This window comes from Orbicella franksi, chromosome 1 (assembly GCF_964199315.1).
Source record: "Orbicella franksi chromosome 1, jaOrbFran1.1, whole genome shotgun sequence".
In the NCBI taxonomy this organism is placed as follows: domain Eukaryota; kingdom Metazoa; phylum Cnidaria; class Anthozoa; order Scleractinia; family Merulinidae; genus Orbicella; species Orbicella franksi.
In genome coordinates this window covers 29222440-29245355 of record NC_138145.1, presented here as the reverse complement: position 1 = coordinate 29245355, position 22916 = coordinate 29222440, and the positions used below count along the sequence as shown (strand labels likewise).

The 22916-nt window shown below is 40.0% G+C and overlaps 1 protein-coding gene across 2 annotated transcripts in view; it reads right to left on the bottom strand.

The window, feature by feature from the left end:
• The window catches only part of LOC145501848 (complement receptor type 1-like), a 37154-nt gene that overhangs the window by 4939 nt on the left and 9299 nt on the right, over positions 1-22916 (bottom strand). For both annotated transcript variants that reach the window (XM_081481244.1, XM_081481235.1), the window contains exons 2-26: positions 21983-22276; positions 21147-21284; positions 19572-19734; positions 18611-18874; positions 17908-18157; positions 17335-17510; positions 16997-17153; positions 15960-16192; positions 14743-14954; positions 13929-14145; positions 13175-13300; positions 12536-12805; positions 12087-12260; positions 10113-10289; positions 9198-9371; positions 8583-8756; positions 7056-7229; positions 5767-5940; positions 5214-5387; positions 4480-4653; positions 3644-3817; positions 3169-3342; positions 1893-2066; positions 1340-1513; positions 607-780 (exon numbers count right to left, since the gene is read on the bottom strand). In XM_081481244.1, the coding sequence (XP_081337370.1) occupies positions 607-780; positions 1340-1513; positions 1893-2066; positions 3169-3342; positions 3644-3817; positions 4480-4653; positions 5214-5387; positions 5767-5940; positions 7056-7229; positions 8583-8756; positions 9198-9371; positions 10113-10289; positions 12087-12260; positions 12536-12805; positions 13175-13300; positions 13929-14145; positions 14743-14954; positions 15960-16192; positions 16997-17153; positions 17335-17510; positions 17908-18157; positions 18611-18874; positions 19572-19734; positions 21147-21284; positions 21983-22276 (4765 nt within the window). The remainder of the gene's footprint in view (positions 1-606; positions 781-1339; positions 1514-1892; positions 2067-3168; positions 3343-3643; positions 3818-4479; positions 4654-5213; positions 5388-5766; positions 5941-7055; positions 7230-8582; positions 8757-9197; positions 9372-10112; positions 10290-12086; positions 12261-12535; positions 12806-13174; positions 13301-13928; positions 14146-14742; positions 14955-15959; positions 16193-16996; positions 17154-17334; positions 17511-17907; positions 18158-18610; positions 18875-19571; positions 19735-21146; positions 21285-21982; positions 22277-22916) is intronic.

The window sequence follows — 22916 nt, the reverse complement described above, 5'->3', positions numbered from 1 at the left end:
ACTAGTTCGTGAAAAGATAGATATGTTGGAGTTCTCCCGGTTGGGCAAGGAAAGTTATGTATGTATTATTGCTATCAAACACTTGATGGAAATCGGTGCGTCATTTGCGAGGCGTAACCATGTAGTTCTTTAAACAAATAGTTATACCATAAAGAAAAGGACTTTAAATTCTTATTGGCGAAGGGGAAGTGACATACTTTTGGCGTAAACTACAGCAGCTCTCGTAAGCTTGTAATTCTCTTCATTGTTAGCAGCTGTTATTGTTTTTGGGCTAGGGGCATTGTTTCTGTTGTTTGTTCTATTGTTCTCTCAAGGGGTAGCAAGCCATTCATGTGAGACCCTACGAGAGCTGCTACATCACCCGTAAATTATGGATAGTGTAAAAGGCTTTTGATTGGGACCGAAGAATGTAATGATTGTGTATCTAAACGCAGTGTGTTAGGGGTTAAAAACCACAGCCTTAAATTCCTAATGGTTGGCTGGGGATTCCTAACATTTTCGAGTTTGATCTACCCACGTATGTTATGTCCTTGTTAAGACGCTGTGTGGCTGGAATCAAATTTACAACATCTTTGTAAAGGTGAATATCGTTTTTTTTTTTTTCACCTATTAGACAAGTAGGAAGGGAGCCATTCCACACTCCGGCATCTGTGCAAACTACCCGACTGACCCCGATAAGCGAGTAACCTCTTTCACAGCTGAACTCATAACCAGCACCTTCCAGTGAGCCACTACCATTGACGAAACCATGTGCTATGACTGACGGTAGACTGGGACACTCTAAAAGATCAACACATGCAGGTCTATTAACTCTCATGGTTTTTACCTACAGCCTTTTAAGGGAATATAATAGTACATAGTTCAAGGTTAATACTAAGCCTTCGGCAAATATAATAATTCACAGATCTATACGGTTTTATTGCAAAGAATCTTGAACCATGAAATAATCACAATTTACAAATAAAGTCCCCCTGTCTACTACTGCAGCGTATCCAGAGCAGACTAGTTCAGGTGCTTGGAAAAGTTCACCCGTTTTGGAGAAATCCTCGTAACGCATTCTTAAAACTTCGAATCTAGTTATCAATCAAAAAATAGCGCGACCACTTGGGATAACTCCGAAATTTGTCAAGTTCTTAAGGCGTGATCGGTTGTCTCGCAACTTCAAGACGAAAACTGCAGACTCTTTCTGTTCAGTACTTTATCAACATCATCTGCACTTGCTTTGCGGACTGGGTTAGGATGAGACTATCAGCCAATGACATAACCAAAATATTCCAAAGCACTTAGAAAATAACATGTACGATAGAAATCTTTTAATTCAGTTAGTATTTTGTGTTACCTCTGAGACATCTAGGAACACTGGCGTTCCACTGACCCATCTCATTACAATACAGAACATCTTGTCCCACAAGGGAATAACCATCGTTGCAAGTGAATCTGTGTAGCGAGCCTTCCACGCGACCTGAACCCTTAATATTACCGTGTTGTATTGTGGAAGGCAGTTGTGGACATTCTAAATGAAGAAGACAACAATTTTAATAAACGACCTTTTGAATTCGTCTTCGGTTTTCTCTGACCACCCAAACAAGGACAGCAGATCATAAAAAAAAGATCGTCAACTTTGAAAGTTTGTTGTATGCGACACTGAATGGCTCTGATCTGATCTGATCGTGATGAACAGTAATGAAGATGATACATTAGGTTCTTACACAGTACGGGATTGAATGTGTCGTGTTGCTAAGTGACGTCTACACCCTTACACCTTTAACGTAATAGACTGTGATTATGCAGTTTCTAGTACCATCATCTCAGCATGTGAAACTTACAATTATCCGCTCGTAATCTCATTTCTGCTAGATAGCTACCCTTATCTACAAGTGCGACAACAATACCTATGAGACATGTGGGTACCGAACCACTCCATAACCCATCCTTGTCACAGTACAGCGTGTGTTGTCCAACGAGTGAATATCCTTCGTCACAACTGAAGCGATGTCGAGAACCTTCCACTGAACCAGTCCCGTTGCCGAATCCATGTGATATGAACGAAGGGAGGCTGGGACAATCTGAAAAAACAAAATTCATACGGAGACAAAGTACAAGGATTAAGATCGAAATACACGAAAAGCCTAGAAAACCGGCACTTCATTGATTGGTTTGCATAATAAAGCATTGCACAACAGATCATTCCTTTAGAGGGTAGTGTCAATGGAATTAATAACTAGGTAAAGATAAGTGTCCCTCATCATCAATCGTTGAGCTTGCGAAATACGAGCCTCGAGCTGATCACGCAGGTGTCCATGGCAACCCTAAGAGTGGCCTCCACCTGGAACAGTCACACTGACAGAAACAGTGGAAAAACGTACTAACCTATATAATTACCGTCACCAGCGAAAGGGCGGAAGCGGTGAGGGAAAGAAAGCACGCCAAAAGTACAAATGGCACTCAAAGCAACTGAACTATTATAATAGGCCTCTAGATCTGCAGGACGTTGACGACATAAGAACCTGGAGAACATTCTGTCCCTGGTGCAACATAGCGAGGACTCTTCTGTGCCCGCCGTCGTGCTGTTTCTAGCAATTTGAAATTGTTTTGTTTGCCTTTAATTTTTCTTGTTTATATATGAGTAGCTTTAGTTTAATTTTTATTACCGAGGGATCCACTGCAATTGGCTGTAAGCCGTCGTGGTCAATAAAAACTTTATGCATATAAGTATTTTGGTTAGGCGAAGTTAAATAAATAAATAAGTAAATAAATAAATAAATACGTAAATAAATAAATAAATAAATAAACGCTCTAGTACACAGCTGGAACGCAAACTCCCCTTATGAGATCCCAAAGACCAAGGCCCCCTTGAAAAGCCGCAGACCAGCACTGGCCCGAGTAAAACTTTGTCTAAGTTAAATTTAGTCACATGCATCACCCAAATATAACCCTGTTATCTGTCTGCGTACAGGAACTATAAGTGATTAAATGTTTGAAAAGCAAAACTCTCGGTTTCAATTCGATTTTCCTAGGCAATACTAAACTCAACGAAGCCGATATCTCGTGATTCAGAGATTTTGTTTGTGAAATACAAAATACTCGAGTAAAATTTCCCAAACTGTAGCACTTGCTATGGACCTGTCTCTACCCTTTAATCACGTTCACTCCGTGAATCACATATACCTTTAAGACATTTTGGAACGCTGGCATTCCAGTTTCCATCTTCAGTACACAGCAAATTTTTCTGTCCAATAAGAGAATAACCCTGCTGGCAACTGAACACGAAGAGGGCGCCATGTAACGAGCCTGTGCCATTAGCATGGCCATTTGGTATTGAGGAAGACAGCTGCGGACATTCTAAAGGAAAAAAAGAGTTAAAAATATATATCATTATAGATCACACAAAAATGGTTAAGGATGGATCCATCAACTTCTTCGTCAACTAAAAGGTGTCTCTTATAAGAGGACACTACGAGATTAAGATTGTAGCTTCACCAAGTTAAATGATTCATAGCTTCTGTAACTGTTGTTTAAGGTTCTAATAAGCGATTCTTGAGGAACCAGAGGCCCGAGAAAAGTATAAGTAATTTCAATGTGTTACTCAGGTCAGGTTCGCACGGACGGGTCCAAGTGGATCCATGGTACTCGGTACCATTACCTTTAAGGCAGCTGGGGACGCTGGCGTTCCACCTTCCTTCTTCAGTACAGTACAAGTTTTGTTCACCCATTAGGGAGTAACCAGGCCTGCACGTGAATGTGTACATAGAGCCTTGTACTGATCCCGAAGCATTGACGTCACCATGTCGTATAGACAGAGGAAGGACTGGACATTCTAGGGGAAGATGTGATATTTATTTAGTATACGCTATTGCGTAATAAGGAAAAAGAACTAGTTCGTGAAAAGATAGATATGTTGGAGTTCTCCCGGTTGGGCAAGGAAAGTTATGTATGTATTATTGTTATCAAACACTTGATGGAAATCGGTGCGTCATTTGCGAGGCGTAACCATGTAGTTCTTTAAACAAATAGTTATACCATAAAGAAAAGGACTTTAAATTCTTATTGGCGAAGGGGAAGTGACATACTTTTGGCGTAAACTACAGCAGCTCTCGTAAGCTTGTAATTCTCTTCATTGTTAGCAGCTGTTATTGTTTTAGGGCTAGGGGCATTGTTTCTGTTGTTTGTTCTATTGTTCTCTCAAGGGGTAGCAAGCCATTCATGTGAGACCCTACGAGAGCTGCTACATCACCCGTAAATTATGGATAGTGTAAAAGGCTTTTGATTGGGACCGAAGAATGTAATGATTGTGTATCTAAACGCAGTGTGTTAGGGGTTAAAAATCACAGCCTTAAATTCCTAATGGTTGGCTGGGGATTCCTAACATTTTCGAGTCTGATCTACCCACGTATGTTATGTCCTTGTTAAGACGCTGTGTGGCTGGAATCAAATTTACAACATCTTTGTAAAGGTGAATATCGTTTGTTTTTTTTTCACCTATTAGACAAGTAGGAAGGGAGCCATTCCACACTCCAGCATCTGTGCAAACTACCCGACTGACCCCGATAAGCGAGTAACCTCTTTCACAGCTGAATTCATAACCAGCACCTTCCAGTGAGCCACTGCCATTGACGAAACCATGTGCTATGACTGACGGTAGACTGGGACACTCTAAAAGATCAACACATGTAGGTCTATTAACTCTCATGGTTTTTACCTACAGCCTTTTAAGGGAATATAATAGTACATAGTTCAAGGTTAATACTAAGCCTTCGGCAAATATAATAATTCACAGATCTATACGGTTTTATTGCAAAGAATCTTGAACCATGAAATAATCACAATTTACAAATAAAGTCCCCCCTGTCTACTACTGCAGCGTATCCAGAGCAGACTAGTTCAGGTGCTGGGAAAAGTTCACCCGTTTTGGAGAAATCCTCGCAACGCATTCGTAAAACTTCGAATCTAGTTATCAATCAAAAAATGACGCGACCACTTGGGATAACTCCGAAATTTGTCAAGTTCTTAAGGCGTGATCGGTTGTCTCGCAACTTCAAGACGAAAACTGCAGACTCTTTCTGTTCAGTACTTTATCAACATCATCTGCACTTGCTTTGCGGACTGGGTTAGGATGAGACTATCAGCCAATGACATAACCAAAATATTCCAAAGCACTTAGAAAATAACATGTACAATAGAAATCTCTTAATTCAGTTAGTATTTTGTGTTACCTCTGAGACATCTAGGAGCACTGGCGTTCCACTGACCCATCTCATTACAATACAGAACATCTTGTCCCACAAGGGAATAACCATCGTCGCAAGTGAATCTGTGTAGCGAGCCTTCCACGCGACCTGAACCCTTAATATTACCGTGTTGTATCGTGGAAGGCAGTTGTGGACATTCTAAATGAAGAAGACAACAATTTTAATAAATGACCTTTTGAATTCGTCTTCGGTTTTCTCTGACCACCCAAACGAGGACAGCAGATCATAAAAAAAAGATCGTCAACTTTGAAAGTTTGTTGTATGCGACACTGAATGGCTCTGATCTGATCTGATCGTGATGAACAGTAATGAAGATGATACATTAGGTTCTTACACAGTACGGGATTGAATGTGTCGTGTTGCTAAGTGACGTCTACACCCTTACACCTTTAACGTAATAGACTGTGATTATGCAGTTTCTAGTACCATCATCTCAGCATATGAAACTTACAATTATCCGCTCGTAATCTCATTTCTGCTAGATAGCTACCCTTATCTACAAGTGCGACAACAATACCTATGAGACATGTGGGTACCGAACCATTCCATAACCCATCCTTGTCACAGTACAGCGTGTGTTGTCCAACGAGTGAATATCCTTCGTCACAACTGAAGCGATGTCGAGAACCTTCCACTGAACCAGTCCCGTTGCCGAATCCATGTGATATGAACGAAGGGAGGCTGCGACAATCTGAAAAAACAAAATTCATACGGAGACAAAGTACAAGGATTAAGATCGAAATACACGAAAAGCCTAGAAAACCGGCACTTCATTGATTGGTTTGCATAATAAAGCATTGCATAACAGATCATTCCTTTAGAGAGTAGTGTCAATGGAATTAATAACTAGGTAAAGATAAGTGTCCCTCATCATCAATCGTTGAGCTTGCGAAATACGAGCCTCGAGCTGATCACGCAGGTGTCCATGGCAACCCTAAGAGTGGCCTCCACCTGGAACAGTCACACTGACAGAAACAGTGGAAAAACGTACTAACCTATATAATTACCGTCACCAGCGAAAGGGCGGAAGCGGTGAGGGAAAGAAAGCACGCCAAAAGTACAAATGGCACTCAAAGCAACTGAACTATTATAATAGGCCTCTAGATCTGCAGGACGTTGACGACATAAGAACCTGGAGAACATTCTGTCCCTGGTGCAACATAGCGAGGACTCTTCTGTGCCCGCCGTCGTGCTGTTTCTAGCAATTTGAAATTGTTTTGTTTGCCTTTAATTTTTCTTGTTTATATATGAGTAGCTTTAGTTTAATTTTTATTACCGAGGGATCCACTGCAATTGGCTGTAAGCTGTCGTGGTCAACAAAAACTTTATGTATATAAGTATTTTGGTTAGGCGAAGTTAAATAAATAAATAAGTAAATAAGTAAATAAATAAATAAATAAATACGTAAATAAATAAATAAATAAATAAACGCTCTAGTACACAGCTGGAACGCAAACTCCCCTTATGAGATCCCAAAGACCAAGGCCCCCTTGAAAAGCCGCTGACCAGCACTGGCCCGAGTAAAACTTTGTCTAAGTTACATTTAGTCACATGCATCACCCAAACATAACCCTGTTATCTGTCTGCGTACAGGAACTATAAGTGATTAAATGTTTGAAAAGCAAAACTCTCGGTTTCAAATTCGATTTTCCTAGGCAATACTAAACTCAACGAAGCCGATATCTCGTGATTCAGAGATTTTGTTTGTGAAATACAAAATACTCGAGTAAAATTTCCCAAACTGTAGCACTTGCTATGGACCTGTCTCTACCCTTTAATCACGTTCACTCCGTGAATCACATATACCTTTAAGACATTTTGGAACGCTGGCATTCCAGTTTCCATCTTCAGTACACAGCAAATTTTTCTGTCCAATAAGAGAATAACCCTGCTGGCAACTGAACACGAAGAGGGCACCATGTAACGAGCCTGTGCCATTAGCATGGCCATTTGGTATTGAGGAAGACAGCTGCGGACATTCTAAAGGAAAAAAAGAGTTAAAAATATATATCATTATAGATCACACAAAAATGGTTAAGGATGGATCCATCAACTTCTTCGTCAACTAAAAGGTGTCTCTTAAAAGAGGACAGAATGTGACTATCATAATATTATTAGGCTTACACTTTTTTGCAAATCTGGGTTGACTATGTCTTTTGCTTAAGAATCGTCCAGTCTGCCGGGTTCACGTCCAGCAAAGTTATCTCTAAATTTAGCAAGCTTATATCGGCCTATACTAAGAGTACAACAAGTATGATCATTGCACTATAACTTGCTCCTCTTCAAAGGGCTGAAAAAAGTCTCGTTCGGCCGGGGAGAATTCCTCTGTTCCTTTTTAAATCAAAGTAATGCTTATTCCTATAAGTTGCTTACAAATGCAACATATATTTCCGAGAATTATGAATCCGCCGTAGGAAAAAAACGCGGCGACTGGGACACTTAACCATAATTTGTAGTGTACAAAAACCTTTCAAACGCTCATAAGAAACGCACAGAAAAGTTCTAAACCCTTCAAACCTAGCATACACAATGTCGTCAGCAGAGGGACAAGTACTGCAACAATAAGGTTTTCCTCGTACTTTGTGAGCTGTATAAGGGTCGTATGGTATTGTGGTAAAATGTACAGCCGCCATCATTTTCCTACGGAGGATTGCATTGATATATTAATCTTCTCATGGAACCATGTTATTGCGCAGCGTTGGCGGGCGAGTGTAACACTTACCTAGCGAGTCTGTGAAGCTAATGTTTTGAGTTTCAGCCCTCCATAAGAAAAGCAATTTACTCTGACCAAGAGCTAACGGATGTTCTCCAACATGCGCATTATTGTTAACGCTTCAAATATCAGCTTCACGAACTCCCCAAGGCGTTAAATAAATCTTAGACAATTTTAAGTTAATAAACAGCTCATCTCTTGAAAGATATCCCTCTTGCTAGGGGTCACTTAAATTTAAGACAAAAAAAGTCGTTTTACATATATTAAACAGGACATCTGACGTATGGGACGGAGCGCCATTTGCTGAGAGGATTTACCATCAGGTGAAAGGTCTAGGATCAGTGTGTTAAATAGCTTTTTAACAGGCTTTTTAGTCGAGGATGGGGTGAAAACAAAGGGAAGAAAGAGGATGAAGACAAAGGAGGGGACTCGCCCGAACCCGCACGCCATTCCCCCTCGGTGATTTCACTCTCAGCTAGAGTTGAACCCTCTCAGCCGCGGTCGAACCCTTTCAGTTGCAACCTGTTAACAGGCTATGTGTTAAATGAGGACAATACAGTGGGTGAAGGAGTCATGCAAAATATATCCCATCAATCTAGTTACTAAACCAAATGACCAACCTATGAGACAGCTTGGAACCGAGCCATTCCAGTTTCCCTGGTCGCTGCAGTACAATGTGTTTGTCCCTACAAGTGAATATCCCGGTTTGCAGCTGAACTGGTACTGTGATCCCTCCACCGAGCCCCTTCCATTGACAAAGCCATTTGCAATGGATGAAGGAAGGAGGGGACATTCTGCAGGAAAAAAAAATCTGGTTAGATGATGCATAGAAAGCTGGGAGGTTAATAAACTTGACCAAAGTGAAAGCAGGAAATTGAAAATTGTAGAGCGTCGTTGCCGTATTCGGACTGCAAAATAGAGCCAGTTATCCTACATGTTTTAGATTTCATATCAGACATATCAAATGCTTTTCTTCTATGAAATGCGAAGCACCAATTTGTACAACACGTGGGCGCTGAGGCCCTGAGAACCGACAGTGGATGGGTTGTGAAGTAGTCAGATCTCTTTACCTCTGGTTTTCCAACCCGATACCCAGGTCAGCGTGCCTCAAGATCAGAAATTGTTTCTGTAGCCTCTAATAAAAAGCACCATTTTAACAATGACAATTAAGAAGAAGGTGACGTAATCCTGGAGCGTTGTAGGTAATTACGGCTGTTCAGCCTTCTATCTGTTACCTCTCAGACATGTAGGAACACTAGCATTCCAAACTCCCTGCTCAGTACACTGTAAAATGTCGTGGCCAACCAGAGCATAGCCATGGTGACAGCTAAACCTCCAACGCGAGCCTTGGACATGACCTGAACCATGGACGTCGCCATTTGATATGGATGAAGAAAGCACTGGACACTCTGGAAGTAAGAGAAGTTACTGTAGGTCAAAGAACGCCTGTGTGAACGTGCCCTGAACGTGCCCACTATGTAATATAAGAATGCCATCATCACTCTACCCACGTAAAATCAATTCTTACATTGATTCGATTTAGTCAATAATACTGTCCCAGTAAAACTGGTTTATTTATGCTTTGCAGTGGCTAACGCTATACTCAGTAGGCACTAAGCAGGCCATATAACTTTACTTGTAGTGTATTTTGTGGCAAACAAATAAAATAGACAACATACATACATACATACATACATACACTCACTCACTCACTCAGTCACTCACTCACTCACTCACTCACTCACTCACTCACTCACTCACTCACTCACTCACTCACTCACTCACTCACTCACTCACTCACTCACTCACTCACTCACTCACTCACTCACTCACTCACTCACTCACTCACTCACTCACTCACTCACTCACTCACTCACTCACTCACTCACTCACTCACTCATTCATTCATACATACATACATACATACACACACACTCCCCACACACACACACACTCCCCAGCCCCTCAATCTCCAGTTTTTCTACGACCCTCCCCGGTTTTCATGGCTGTTCATCGCAAAACTTAAAATCTATCGCAAGTAACTTCCGTTTTTGTTCAGGGTTACCCTAAAACTTTTCCTATTAAATGAAGTCAGACACCATGCCCCTTAACAAGGCATACGATAAATGATATGTGGTCAAGTTTGTTACCTTTCAAACAGCTAGGCGTAGTGCCGTTCCAGGAGCCATGTTCCGTGCAGCTGACTATAGCATGGCCGTGGAGTGCATATCCATCGTTACAGGTGAAATAATAAGTTGAACGATAAACACTGCCATCTCCGTCGACAACACCATTATTGAGATTACCTGGAGCAGGAAGCGGACACTCTGTCGAAGAAAGCAAAAACGGGCACTTAATCAATCAAGTCCAAGGCCAAGGGTTTTGTGCGGGGAGGGGAGGAAGAGGATCAATAGGGAGTTTAAGAAAACCGCAACGGCAACGGGAACGTTGCTAAGCAAAAGGATTAATGAGCAGGACAACGGCTGCGCACATGCAATTCTTTGCACATTTCTTTGCCGTCCTCTGCAAAACAATAGGGACCTTACGCATATACGACGGCGACTGCGAGGTCGACGCCTAGTAAAAAAATTTGTTTCTATTTTACTTTGGAATTTCGCATTTATTTGAAACTATTCAGTGTATCTCTCGGTATAAAAACTTGCCCCTGTTGCATATGATACGAATACGTTCAGGTCCAAATAGAAATACGAAAAATTAGCCGTTGTGGTTCACGTTCTCCAGACAACGTAGAATTTGGTCATTTCACGTTGTTGTTTTGCAAAGGACGACAAAGAAATGTACCAAGAATTATAATGCACGTGCACAGCCATTGTTTTGCTCATTAAACCTTCTGTTTGGTGACGTTCTCGTTGCCGTTGCCGTCCTGTTTTGCGTAAGGTCCCTAATAACGTGAAATGACCAAATTCTACGTCGTGTGGAGAACTTGAACAACGACGGACGATTTTTAAAATTTATATGTCAAATTTTACGCTGTGTTCCACATACAGTTTCGATATAGTTCTGAAACTGAATCTGGAACAGGGCGAAGCATTTGAAATAAAAATAAAAAAAAATTAGCCGTCGTGGTTCACGTTCTCCAGACATCACAGAATTTGGTAATTTCACGTCGTTGTTTCGCACAGGACGGCAAAGAAATGTACCAAGAATTCTAACGCACGTGCACGGCCATTGTTCTTCTCATTAAACTTTTGGTTTGCGACGTTAGGGAGTTTAAGAAAACCACGACGGCAACGGCAACGGCAACGTCGCTAAACAAAAGGTTTAATGAGGAGAACAATAGATGTGGACGTGCGTTATAATTGTCGATACGTTTCTTTGCCATCCTCTGCAAAACAACAACGTGAAATGGCCAAATTTTGCGTTGTCCAGAGAACGTGAACCACGACGGCTAATTTTTTAAATTTTTATTTCAAATGTATCGCTGTGTTCCAGATTTATTTTTGCGATAGTTTTGACAGTGATAAACAAAGTAAATGACTTAACAGTATCGCGAGATTCGTAGGTAAAATATAAATTCATTTTTTAATCGACGTTGTCCTCGGCGTCGGTGTCGTGGTTTCGTAAACTCCCTAATGACTACAATAAAGCGCGATAACTTAACGAGATAGGTGAGAGAGTGAACTGGCGAGCTCAATCATAACAGCCCTACGCACATTTAAATTGTGCGCAGAAACTCGGACAACAGTTACAAGGGACCCTTACAAGAGGCCAAATGGAGTGACTGTACTAAAACTAACGCACTCCACCCACTGTTCACCGTTTTAACTTTTACGATAACTGCAGAAATTCTCGCGCGCCTATTGGCTAATTTTCATTGTCAATAAGCGGACAGACACATGAATTTATAATTTATGCGATGAGTCAACGACCGAGAGCGGACAATTTGACAATTTGTTATTGTAAAAAACAAATCGACATCAGTTTTTCATGCGTATGACCTGTTATTGACAATGAATTTCGTCATAACATTGTCAAAATTGATCCACAGCTACGTTGACAATGTTATGACGAAATTCATTATCAATAGCAGGACAGACGCATGAAAAACTGACGTCAATTTGTTACATATACGTTAACAACAATAAATCTGCAATTGGATTCACCTTTAGGCAAACAGTTTGGGGCTGATCCGTTGTAAATTCCATCTTCGCATGTCACATGATTAGACCCGTTCACGACAAAACCCCTGTTGCACTCAAACGTGTAATCGATTCCACCCTTCGTGTCATTTCTGTGAACAACACCATCAGCTAGCTGAGAGTCCAGGGGCACACAAGCTAGGAAAGAAAAGCATGTCATCATAAGTAAATACACGATTATAAATATTATTTCATAACAAAGGATTGGTGGATCTTCCAAAACGAGGTTTTATATGTAACAGTGCCGAATCGTGATGTTAAGTCATTTTCAAAACAATACATACTGGGCTTTGAAATGACCTGCTGAGGTCCAAGCAAGATCGAAAAAACCAATTGGCTTTTTGAAGTAAAAAAAAAACTATGTATACCTACGCAAATAAGGAGATCGTAAAGATAAAATATTGTTCATTAACCTGGTTTAACAGTATCGTTTACCACCGCGACAAACTGAGTGACAGTTTCTTTAGTGGCTCTTCCGATGCGCACTTTTCCAGTTGTAAAAATATCAAACAAGCATTCTGAGTTTTCTCCACAGACGTCCTGAGCCTCTTTCTCCAGCGCTTTATCGGTGAACTCCAAGCTTTGGCTGTCAGGAAAAATTGGCTGGTAACTTGGATTGTGGAATGTGGAGTGGCTTTGTCCTTGCTGGTAGACAAACAGAGACTCTTCTGGTCTGGTAACCCCTTAAAACGGGAGGTAATGGTAACAAATTATTAAGTTCACCCATGTTCCATCGTTAATCGTCCATTTGTAAATTTCTAGTGTAAAGTGAGCGGGGGTATAACAACTCCCCAGGGATTACATAAAAGTTTGCCACAGGACCAGGTACCATCTACGTCAGGTTTCCTCACAAATTCTCTGATACCTATTAATCCTTCGTGGCGTTGAGGGTCAACGTAATTGTCTTGCCCATGATCTTACCTATCAGCTGCTACTCCATCCACAGAAATTATTATTTTAACATTCAAAGCAATTGCAAAAGAACAACCATAAACCCAGCAGAGTAATAAGAGTTCTACCAAACTGTTCTGTAATTATATTGCGTTACGTACATAGCTGTCCAAAATCCCTGTGTATAACTTCAAGGCTGGAGTTTGTGCTCAAGAAAGTTCCATCAGGTCGAAGGAATTCTGAGGCTTGACTGTCATCCCAGTAGCCAAGGAGGCCAGTTGTATTCCCTATGATGAAAAACTAGTTTCACATTGTGATTGTAGCTTTTTCAATAACAAAGCTAGAAATGGTACAGTCAGTTCCCCGACCCCGAGAGAAAGACTGGAGTGGTCGAGAGTGATTTAAGCGCTGGCAACATCACTCCTAGTCGCAAATAAGATATTTACTAAGAGAAAAATCATTGTTATTGGCCTTAATTACACTAGAGACCCGGACGAAGACGTTGAATGCGCCTACCATAAAAATACAACCAGGAGTGAAGACAGGCAAAATCCATGCAATGATAAGTTAGACGTAAAAGCCATTGTCTGCTAAGTGGGGCTAACTCAACTACACTTATAGAAGTCAATGAGAATGTCGAAGGAATGGAATAAAGAGCCACTTTTATATACCGAAAAGAGAAATAACATACAATACAGTTGGACCCCGCTAATTCGAACTCGTTTATTTCGAATTTCCCGTTATTTCGAACTCAAAACCATTTCCCTTGGATTTACCCTTCAGTCATTTACTAAAGGATTTTTCGAGCTCCCGCTATTTCGAACTATTTTTAGTTTCCCCTAAGAGTTCGAAATAGTGCGGTTCAAATGCAGCTTCAAAAGAACGAGACACAGAAACGGCAAAACAGACTTCTACCTTTGAAAATTGTCGGTACCAAAGTCACGAGACCAAGCAGTTCTTGTTGTCCCTCTACGGTGACGGAGATCCCAGAATTGAAAATGGCAGAGAACTTGGAGGTGTTAACATACTGTAACACAGACACGCCGTTGAACTCCAAAAGGGAGAGCTCGTCAAAAATGACTGCTTCACCATTCACCAAAACGTCAACCAACCCACGACCATTCAACTGAATCTGAGTCAACAGAATAAAATGCCTATTCTGGTTAATTACTGTACTTCGCGTCAGATTTGCAAATATTAAACACCATTATGCCTGTACTAAACTATTACTGTAAGTATACCTTTTACTTTTACTTTTACTTTTACTTTTACTGTAACTTAGCCATTCAGCTTAAAATCAGTTTTAGTCTTTCAAGAAATGTTTGCATTGGGGATTTCCTTTTATCCTTTGCTATATCCTGGAATTTTATCAAATGTAGGCTGCTGGCTAGACACACTCAGATAACTATCTTAGTTTACAAGGAAGCCATATTCCCAGCAAAATACATTTTCTGAATGCGATACTAAATCAGTGTTCTTTGACAACTTGTTTGCAAACGCATTGATACAAATGGAAATAACCCACAAAATCCCTAATTTAAATCACTGAAATTGTACTACAGCCGCAAACCAGTGAAGCCACCCCCATCCCCCCTGTACCCCCACTACACCCCTCCCCATTATTTTAAAAGCTGCTTTCCATAGCGTATAGTATATATTGAAATACTATGCACTTCCAATCCTCCGTCATCATAGATAAACTTTACCATTAAGCTCATTATCTTCTGACCTGTACAGTATCTGATCCTTGCTCCTTGGCGGCAAATGCTGTGTAAACAGTGGCACGTGATAAAGATCCGTCATCCCCTACGAGAGGTTCCATGCGCCCCTGCAAAGCGAAGTCCACCCCACTCACTTTTAAAATGAAATATTCTCCGTAACCGTTAAACGTGAAGGGCGTACCATCCAACGTCACCATGTGTGGGTCACCAAATCCAGTCGCTAAGAACAACAGAACGACTTTTTCAGTACGATAAATGGAGACAGGCGGGTTTATAACTCTCAGTCAACATATCCTATCTTTGAAATTTATTAAAATTGCAGAGAAGAGTTCACGTTACGCTCCTTGAGAAAATGAACTGGGTTTCTTATCCATTGGTTAAGGTGACTCCTCAGAAATAAAAGTTACCGAGCAATTTATTTTTTTGAAACTTTCCCTGAATGTTCCCTACCAAGCACTATTTTGAAAAATACAATAAAAAGGATAGGTCACCTTGCTCGTTTAAGAAGAAACGAGCATTTACTTCGCTGTCGAGCTTAGTAATTGAAACCCCTAATATTCTTGTTTGGTAACAAGAGTGATAAGAATAAACTAGTTTAGGCTTGTGTGTATTCCAAGAAAATACACGTGACAAGTAGGTCATTCCATGGTATACCGCGAGATAGCAATGCATAACTATTTTACCATGCCACAGCAAATACAGTAGCCAGTGAATAAGATTTTAACACACAATGCGAAGGTTGTGTGTAACACCGTCTAGATGTACAAACACAATGGCTTTCCTGTATTCTGAAACTCATTGGCCGTATTTTCTATAGTTTTGTTCCAAAATAAACATTGTTGGCCATTTATACTTTCTTCTTTAACTTCATTTTTTTTTCAATCCTGCGAGGTGCATAGGGAAAGTGCCAGGATATCTACTACATGTACAAGATAGGATATTACCATTTTGATGATCAGAAACTCTTGAGTAACGTGGTGTAAATAGTAATGACGAAATCTGACAGGATCTCAGACAGTTCATTTGATTCAAGTCAAAGATCCTTAGATGACTATAAAACTGCTAAGCAGCGGGTATATTCTGATTCTTCCTAATTTCTGAAGATTTCTGCTTTGGATCTTGCATTTTATTTTAAGAGTTGCTGTTGTTTTACTTTTGTCCATTTTCATTTATTGCAATTCGCATCAACCTCTTTGCTACATGAATTTTCATAAGATAATAATACCAGGTCTCGGTGCTTGGTATTGTGATCCATCATCTGACGGCCGCTTTTCAAAATACTTCTCACAGTTGTTCGTCATTCGGCAGCAGTCCTGGTACGGTACAATGTCGTGGAAGAAGTGGGATATCACAGGGACACCAGCATTAGGATGAACTCGATCAAGAGATCCGGCATGTTTGCCCATCATCAAGTTGCCAAAGTTGTTATAGCAGCACTGTTGACCTGCACCCATGGCACTAATGTTAAAATGGCAGCATAAAGAATGTGTAAGAATGAAGGAATGCATGAGTTATGAGTTTTCTGGCATCTTCATGTCCCTGTGGCAGAGTAATCCCAGAAACATTGGATGGGGATATGCAGCTCGCTTCCCAAAACCCTAACCCTTCTTAAGACCAAAATCCGTGTCGGTTTTTCTGACTCAAGACTAGAGTGCAAAAACCATACCCTATTTGAGACCCAAATGGGCAAAATTGATACCCTATTTATGACCAAAATGGCTAAAAAACTACACCCTTTGGGGCTGCACATACCTATATAACCCATATAAGGAAGTACCCCTCTCTGCCACCGGGCTAATTGGAATGAACACCAAAAATACCTCCTTTCATCCCGGCTCTCCCTCCCTACCCCCCATTTTACACCTGCTATGTAGACTACTTCTCTTCAGATATTTTGAAAGCAATGATAACACTCCTACTGGGATTAAAATGTCAGTGTCAAATGAAAGTCCTCGGCGATAACCTGGGGCTAGTGGATTTTCATTTGGGCTAGTGGATGCTGTGCATCACTTGCCTGTTGAGTGGGCAAGATAAGTTTTTTGGGAAAACATTTAGAAGAAATTCAATTTTTTTATTACAGACTAGTACTGTAAGAGATGAAGTTTTTGAGGCTACTGAGAAAGATTTTTGGGTTGGTATGTACATCATAGTTATAGTTATTATTACAGAGCTAATGCCGGAAAGGCAAGCTTGCAAATCTTTTTTTTTTTTCTTTTCACACCTGATTTATGCAAACTGTACATGTATAAATTAAAAGCTGACCTTGGATTGACCATTTTAAAACAGTGAACAGCTCCTTCATGGTAGCGAGCACATCCATCTCTATTAGATGGATTGCACTCTTCATCCGACATGAAGCGCCCTCGATCAGCCATGGCTTGCGTTAAAATCCTAGGACAGGGCTGCAGGCTGGAATCACCTTAAAAGAAAAGACAGGCATACACTGTAGCTTTGAAATGAATGTTCATCTTTTAACAAAACAAGGGAAAATGTATACATGACTTTTGCAACATTCTAGTCCAAATAGGTGTTCAACCAACAAAACAAAACCCACTTTGGTTGACACCTAACATGATAAACCAAACGTTTTATACTGATACCTGTGAATTTATCTGGGCTGGGTTCCTTCAGATGCCACTTGCTACACCTATCATTGGCCCACGGCATGTTTTTCCAGGCAAACACATCACTCCATACCCACTGTGACTGAGAAACATTACTACCACTGCTCTTCCTTGACACACGAACAAGACTAATAAAGCGATCCTCTATGTTTCTGGTTCAAATACGAAAATTGAAAAAATGTTACAATATTTAAGCTTACTAAATAAGTGGTCGGTCACCATAATAAAAGGCAGAAAGAATAAACCTGCACGAAAATACTTGAGGAACAAAATCTCCACATTTTCTTACATCATCTCAACAAATCATCTGTAAAGTTTGGACTAGAAGTTGAAATTCCCACATTGTTTACCAGTAACTTGTTTTTTGGTTTACTACAATCGCTTTGAATTTACTGGTAGCAAGTTTTCTCTAAAAGTTTTTTTTTTATTAATATTATTGGAAAAGAAGAACTTATAACCTAGATTCAAAATAGCTATGGAAATCACCTCAGTCATTGGGTGTGTAAGCTAGCAATATTTAAATCTCAAGGCCAGAGAGCCTCGTCTTACCCATCTCCTTGCCCAGTCGTAACAACAAACTGGCTGTGACCATTATTCAACTGTGAATCCACTGTGGTATGAAAGCTATCCAATACCGGCACATCATCTTCATCCATTTTATAGCGAGCCAAATCAATTGATACTTCATCATCAAGACTGCCAATGCTTTCTGGGCTCCAGCTGATATCCACTGAGGAATCCTCCTCCCATGAATCCCCATCTGTTCGTTGGACACCAGGAGTATAACGATTGATTGGGACTGAAAAGAAGCACATGTATGAGGCAACTATTTTCCAAAGCCAAATTGACTCGATATCATTTTTATAAACTTTCTCTTTGAAGATCCAGTGAATGTTGTTCCCTTGAAGAGCAAAGCTGTCACAGGATACTTACAAATTGAGAAATAAAAGTAAAAATCATTTCACTACAAACCTGAGAAAGTGAGTGACTATTCTTTTGATGAGACAACCAAAGACAAGCTTTGCAGCAGGCCTAACATTAAGCGTTAAGCTATTCATTCCAAACAACTTACTTATTGAAAGCTTCACAGGAAACTGTATTAATAATGCTATAATGTCATCCATAACACAAAATCAATGACAATATTGGCAGCAAGAATTCAATTTATTATATTTATATTTTTGTTATGTGGGATAATTTAAGGTCACTTTCACTAGATAAATATTTAATAAATATTTCAGCATGAAGTCACCTGAAGTGTAAACTCCAATATAGTCAAAAGAATTTCCACCATCAATGGACAGTTTGATTGGTAGCCTTCCTGTCTTATTCAGCACTGGTACAGTGACTGAAGACTGCAGTTCACTCCCAAACGTAGCATTTACGTTGATCTCATTATCAATCTGAACAACGATGTTGTCATCTGCAGTGAAGCAAGGTCCACTCATTTTGACGTTTGTTCCTCCTAACATTATACCTGAACGAGGTGAGAGGGTCAGAGTCTTAGGACCTGAATCTGGAAATGCAAATAGAAACAACAATACAGCATGAAGATCGGAATTTGAGTCCCCAGTAGTGCTAGGTAAAAGTTAAGTCTGCAAGCAAGCCAAGTGGCCCATCAGGCCAGTGCTTATCTCCAGTTTCAGCAGCATGAAGTATTTCTACTCCCGCTGAGATGCTGGTCCATGGCAGGGTTACCCTCTAGCATTAAATTCACCATTACCCTGCATTCACACACCTGGGTGGAGGGATCCAGGAACTGTGAGAATAAAAAGTCTTGCCCAAGAACACAAAACAATGTCCCCCCCCCCCCCCAGGGCTCGAACCGGAAGTGCTCGATCCAGAGCCAAGCGCACTAACCATGAGGCCACGACACCTCCACCTGCATTAGCTCTAAAGGAGTTAAATGACACAAATGGCATTATAAGCTCGACTATACATGTACTATAATTTCAAGTTTCTTGTAATAAACTGCTCTCCTCAAGTGTTTCACTTTCAAGCCCAATAATTAAGCTAACCATGCAGTACTAACAACAACTTCTTAATAAATTACAAACTATGCCATTGCTTTGTTCAGTTATCTGCTTTAAACTTCCAAAGTCACAAAACTATTTTTGACGCAAAATATTTGGCTGTAAAAATAATAGTCAGTACCATTTCACTATTCAATTTGCAATTCTTCCCCTCCCTTACAGGTGGTTGAAATATTTTACCTCTTGAATCACACCCTCCAGCCTCTACACTAGCTTCATCAGTTCGGAACATCCACTGCCCAGCACGGGCTACGTTTGAAGTTGAGGGAAGGTTGAGAATGTCATTTGTTCTTGAGCCAGGAATGACAAAGAACCTGATACCATCTCCTGCATTGAAACCACCCTGCAAAGTAGTAGTTGATTAATCATTAGAACCTTTTAAGGCTTTAAAAAGCATTGTAAAATACTTTTTCAATATACTGTCAAATTTTAAACAGATCAATCGACACATGTAAAAAGCACAGTTCACTGCAGCGCCCTAGCATGACTCTTATTTTTCAATATTTTCTAGAACATTCAAAGTATAACTGCACCAAGGACTAGATGTTTTCAGTTCAGCTGTTTGTAAAACTAAACACCATTTTTTTTTATTTTGTAATTCATTTTTAACTTCTGGAAGGATTCTCATACAACAAAGAACCCTTTTATGGTATCTAAACTGACAAAGAAGCAGAGGGTTTTAGCAATCCTCAGTGATATAGACCAAAGTCTTACCCTTTTTAATCAAAACCTTAATCAGACTTTGAAGGAACATATACTATGAATTAAGTTCTACTATTCTGTATCATCCTCCAGTTACCTGCAAAAAACTAAGAAGCTGCAAAAGTTAGCCAAATTTTCCTGAGTCAGTCTCCTTGCCTTATAACCCAAATTGACCTTTTGTCCAACTGGGTTTGGTTACATGTGTGCTCAAATTTCCTTTACAGTGCAACTTCTCAAACCGGGCCACTTGGAAAAGAGTTAACCAGTCAGAACATTACTTGAGAACAAAGGAAAGTGATCTTTTTCTCAAATAAACCAATAACATTGAAGAATACGAACAGTAGTTCCTGACAAAAATAAAAACCCAACAAAGTATGAAGTTTTGCAAACCTCTCAGGAAACTCTGCCACTTGTTGGTTGGTTATTTTCGATCCTAAATTTTATATGCTTTCCAACAGTTTTGGTTTATACAAGTGAATATATGACAGATTGTACATTTGAACTGCAGAGAAAGATGTGAAGACACATGATTGATCATCGCAGTTATACAGAGAACTTAAGCCGTTGTGAAATTAAAGCCTGAAAAAAATTCAGGCTTGAATGGGATTCGAACCCATGACCTTTAAGATACCGGTGCAGTGCTCTGCCAACTGAGCTATCAAGCCAACTGGGAGCTGGTCACATTGTGAGTTTGTAATATACCCGTAGATGGTGAAGAATACAAGTGATTAATATATGAAAGATCATATATTTGAACTACAGAGAATGTTTTGGTTTAGTTGTCATAAATGAGTTTTCAAGCTAAATTTTCAGAGCGATTTTTATAATCATCATAATAAATCGCCATCAAGGACGGACTGTAGTCGCACTGTAAAGATTGAATATTAGGTTTGATGTTCCCTTAAAATTTGTGTTCTTAGCAAACTTCCTCTCTATTCTCAACCTAATAATAACAGTAATAAAATCTTTATTTATCCTCACTGATAAAAATCTGATCAGCTGAACCTAAGGGAGCAGCTGGTATAAACTGGTGATCAGCAACCTGTAACTGACCTGAGCAGGGGTACCACCCAGCCCATCATCAGCATCTCCTCCACTGGCTGTTCCAGTTGTCCACACAATCACATTGTAATTGAAGATGGCAAATGAATGGCGTCCATCAGTGACCAGTACTGCTTGAAAGGTGTTAACCTACATGAATCAGGAACAACAAAATATCACCTATTGGGATATAATGCTGTATTTATTAGTCCCTTGGTTTGAGATAGACTACATTACAAAAAAATTGTTAGCTTAAATTAAACCTTAAGATAAAAAACAACAGAATTGAGACAAAAAGACCGTGAAGGATGAATAGCCCGCTATTACTATTTAAAGATAAAAAACTGAAATTAACCACTCTATCATTACAAGTTTAGGCTAGACATTGACAAGCCCAAGTCACTCAAAATTACATATTTAAATGTGAGAGTGGAACTTAGCCAAACTGGATCATGTGCACTAATTTTTACTTACCAATTGTGATGAAAGTTGAAAGTCAAAATTGGGATAAATTAAACATTCCGGTCAAAATATGGTTACCATGGCAAGTTCATGCAAGTTCAATCAGCATTCAGCAAAAATTGGTGATGTCGCATCAAATTGTTACATGGAAGGTACATGTATTTTGGCTCCAACTTGGTGTAGAAGACACAGCTGATGTAAAACAATAGAGAAAAAAAGATAAAAAAAAAAGAGGAAAACAATGAAAACAACAGGTTTGTGGGGCAGTGTTCTTTTGAGCCAGTACTGTGTCTTCTACACCAAGGAGCCTAAATTTCAGAAGCAGCAACTATCATATTTTTTCTGATCAGCTTTAACTCTGTGCCTGATTATAGTTTAACCTTTACCTTGCTTTTGGCGCTTTCACTAGCTCCGAAAAAGGCAACCCTATCCCAGGTCGCTATAAAAATCCATGTTGCGGAGAACTTTTGATGAGCCAGGAAGGCTCGGCGAACATCAGCAGTAGCCCGCTGTAGTAACACAGGGTCTGTGGACTCCCTGTACCAGACAGTTCCTCCATTCCTAGTATCTACATCACCCCAGAATGGAGAAATAAGTCGTCGCTCATCCCCCAAGGGGAAGGGATCTGGGGTGTACTGACTTACTCCCACTAGAAAAGATACAACTCCATTTGTGTTCACCTGAAACAGGCAAGGAACAGTATTTTTTTGTTCAAATATGTAAGTCATACCATTTCCCTACCAACTTTATGCTTGCAACTGACACCTCACCAATCAAGTCAATACTAAGGGTGTGTTTCTTTGGATTGATCTAGGTCAGGATCAGTGATCCAAGATCACTTGGATCATGGTGCATCAAAGAAACCGATGAATCCAGTCTCTGGTCTAACTAATGCTTATTAACCTGCACATGTGTTTAGAGCAAATATGGTTTTGTTCTAATGAGAAAAGTACCACAAAGAAATCAAAGAAGAAGCATAGGTACTACGCATTTTACGTAGTGCTCACAAGTCCCTACCACATCCCATCCCCCTTGCTGCAAGCCTAATTAACTAATTGAAATTAGTATATACCACACAAGTGAATAGTGCTTTTCGCACGCTCTGATTGGTTAACTCGAAAGTGATGGATATTTACCTCCACTTTGGTGAATAATTGTTAATTAGTTAATTAAACAAACATTAAAGTTTACACCTTAGTGCCTTATAACCATAGTAGTTTAGTGGATGTCAACCCCCTAAAGCATCCCAATAGTGCACTCTGCACTAAATAGTAGCAGAGAAGTTCACAGGAAGATCCAGAAAACTAACATTATTTGAAG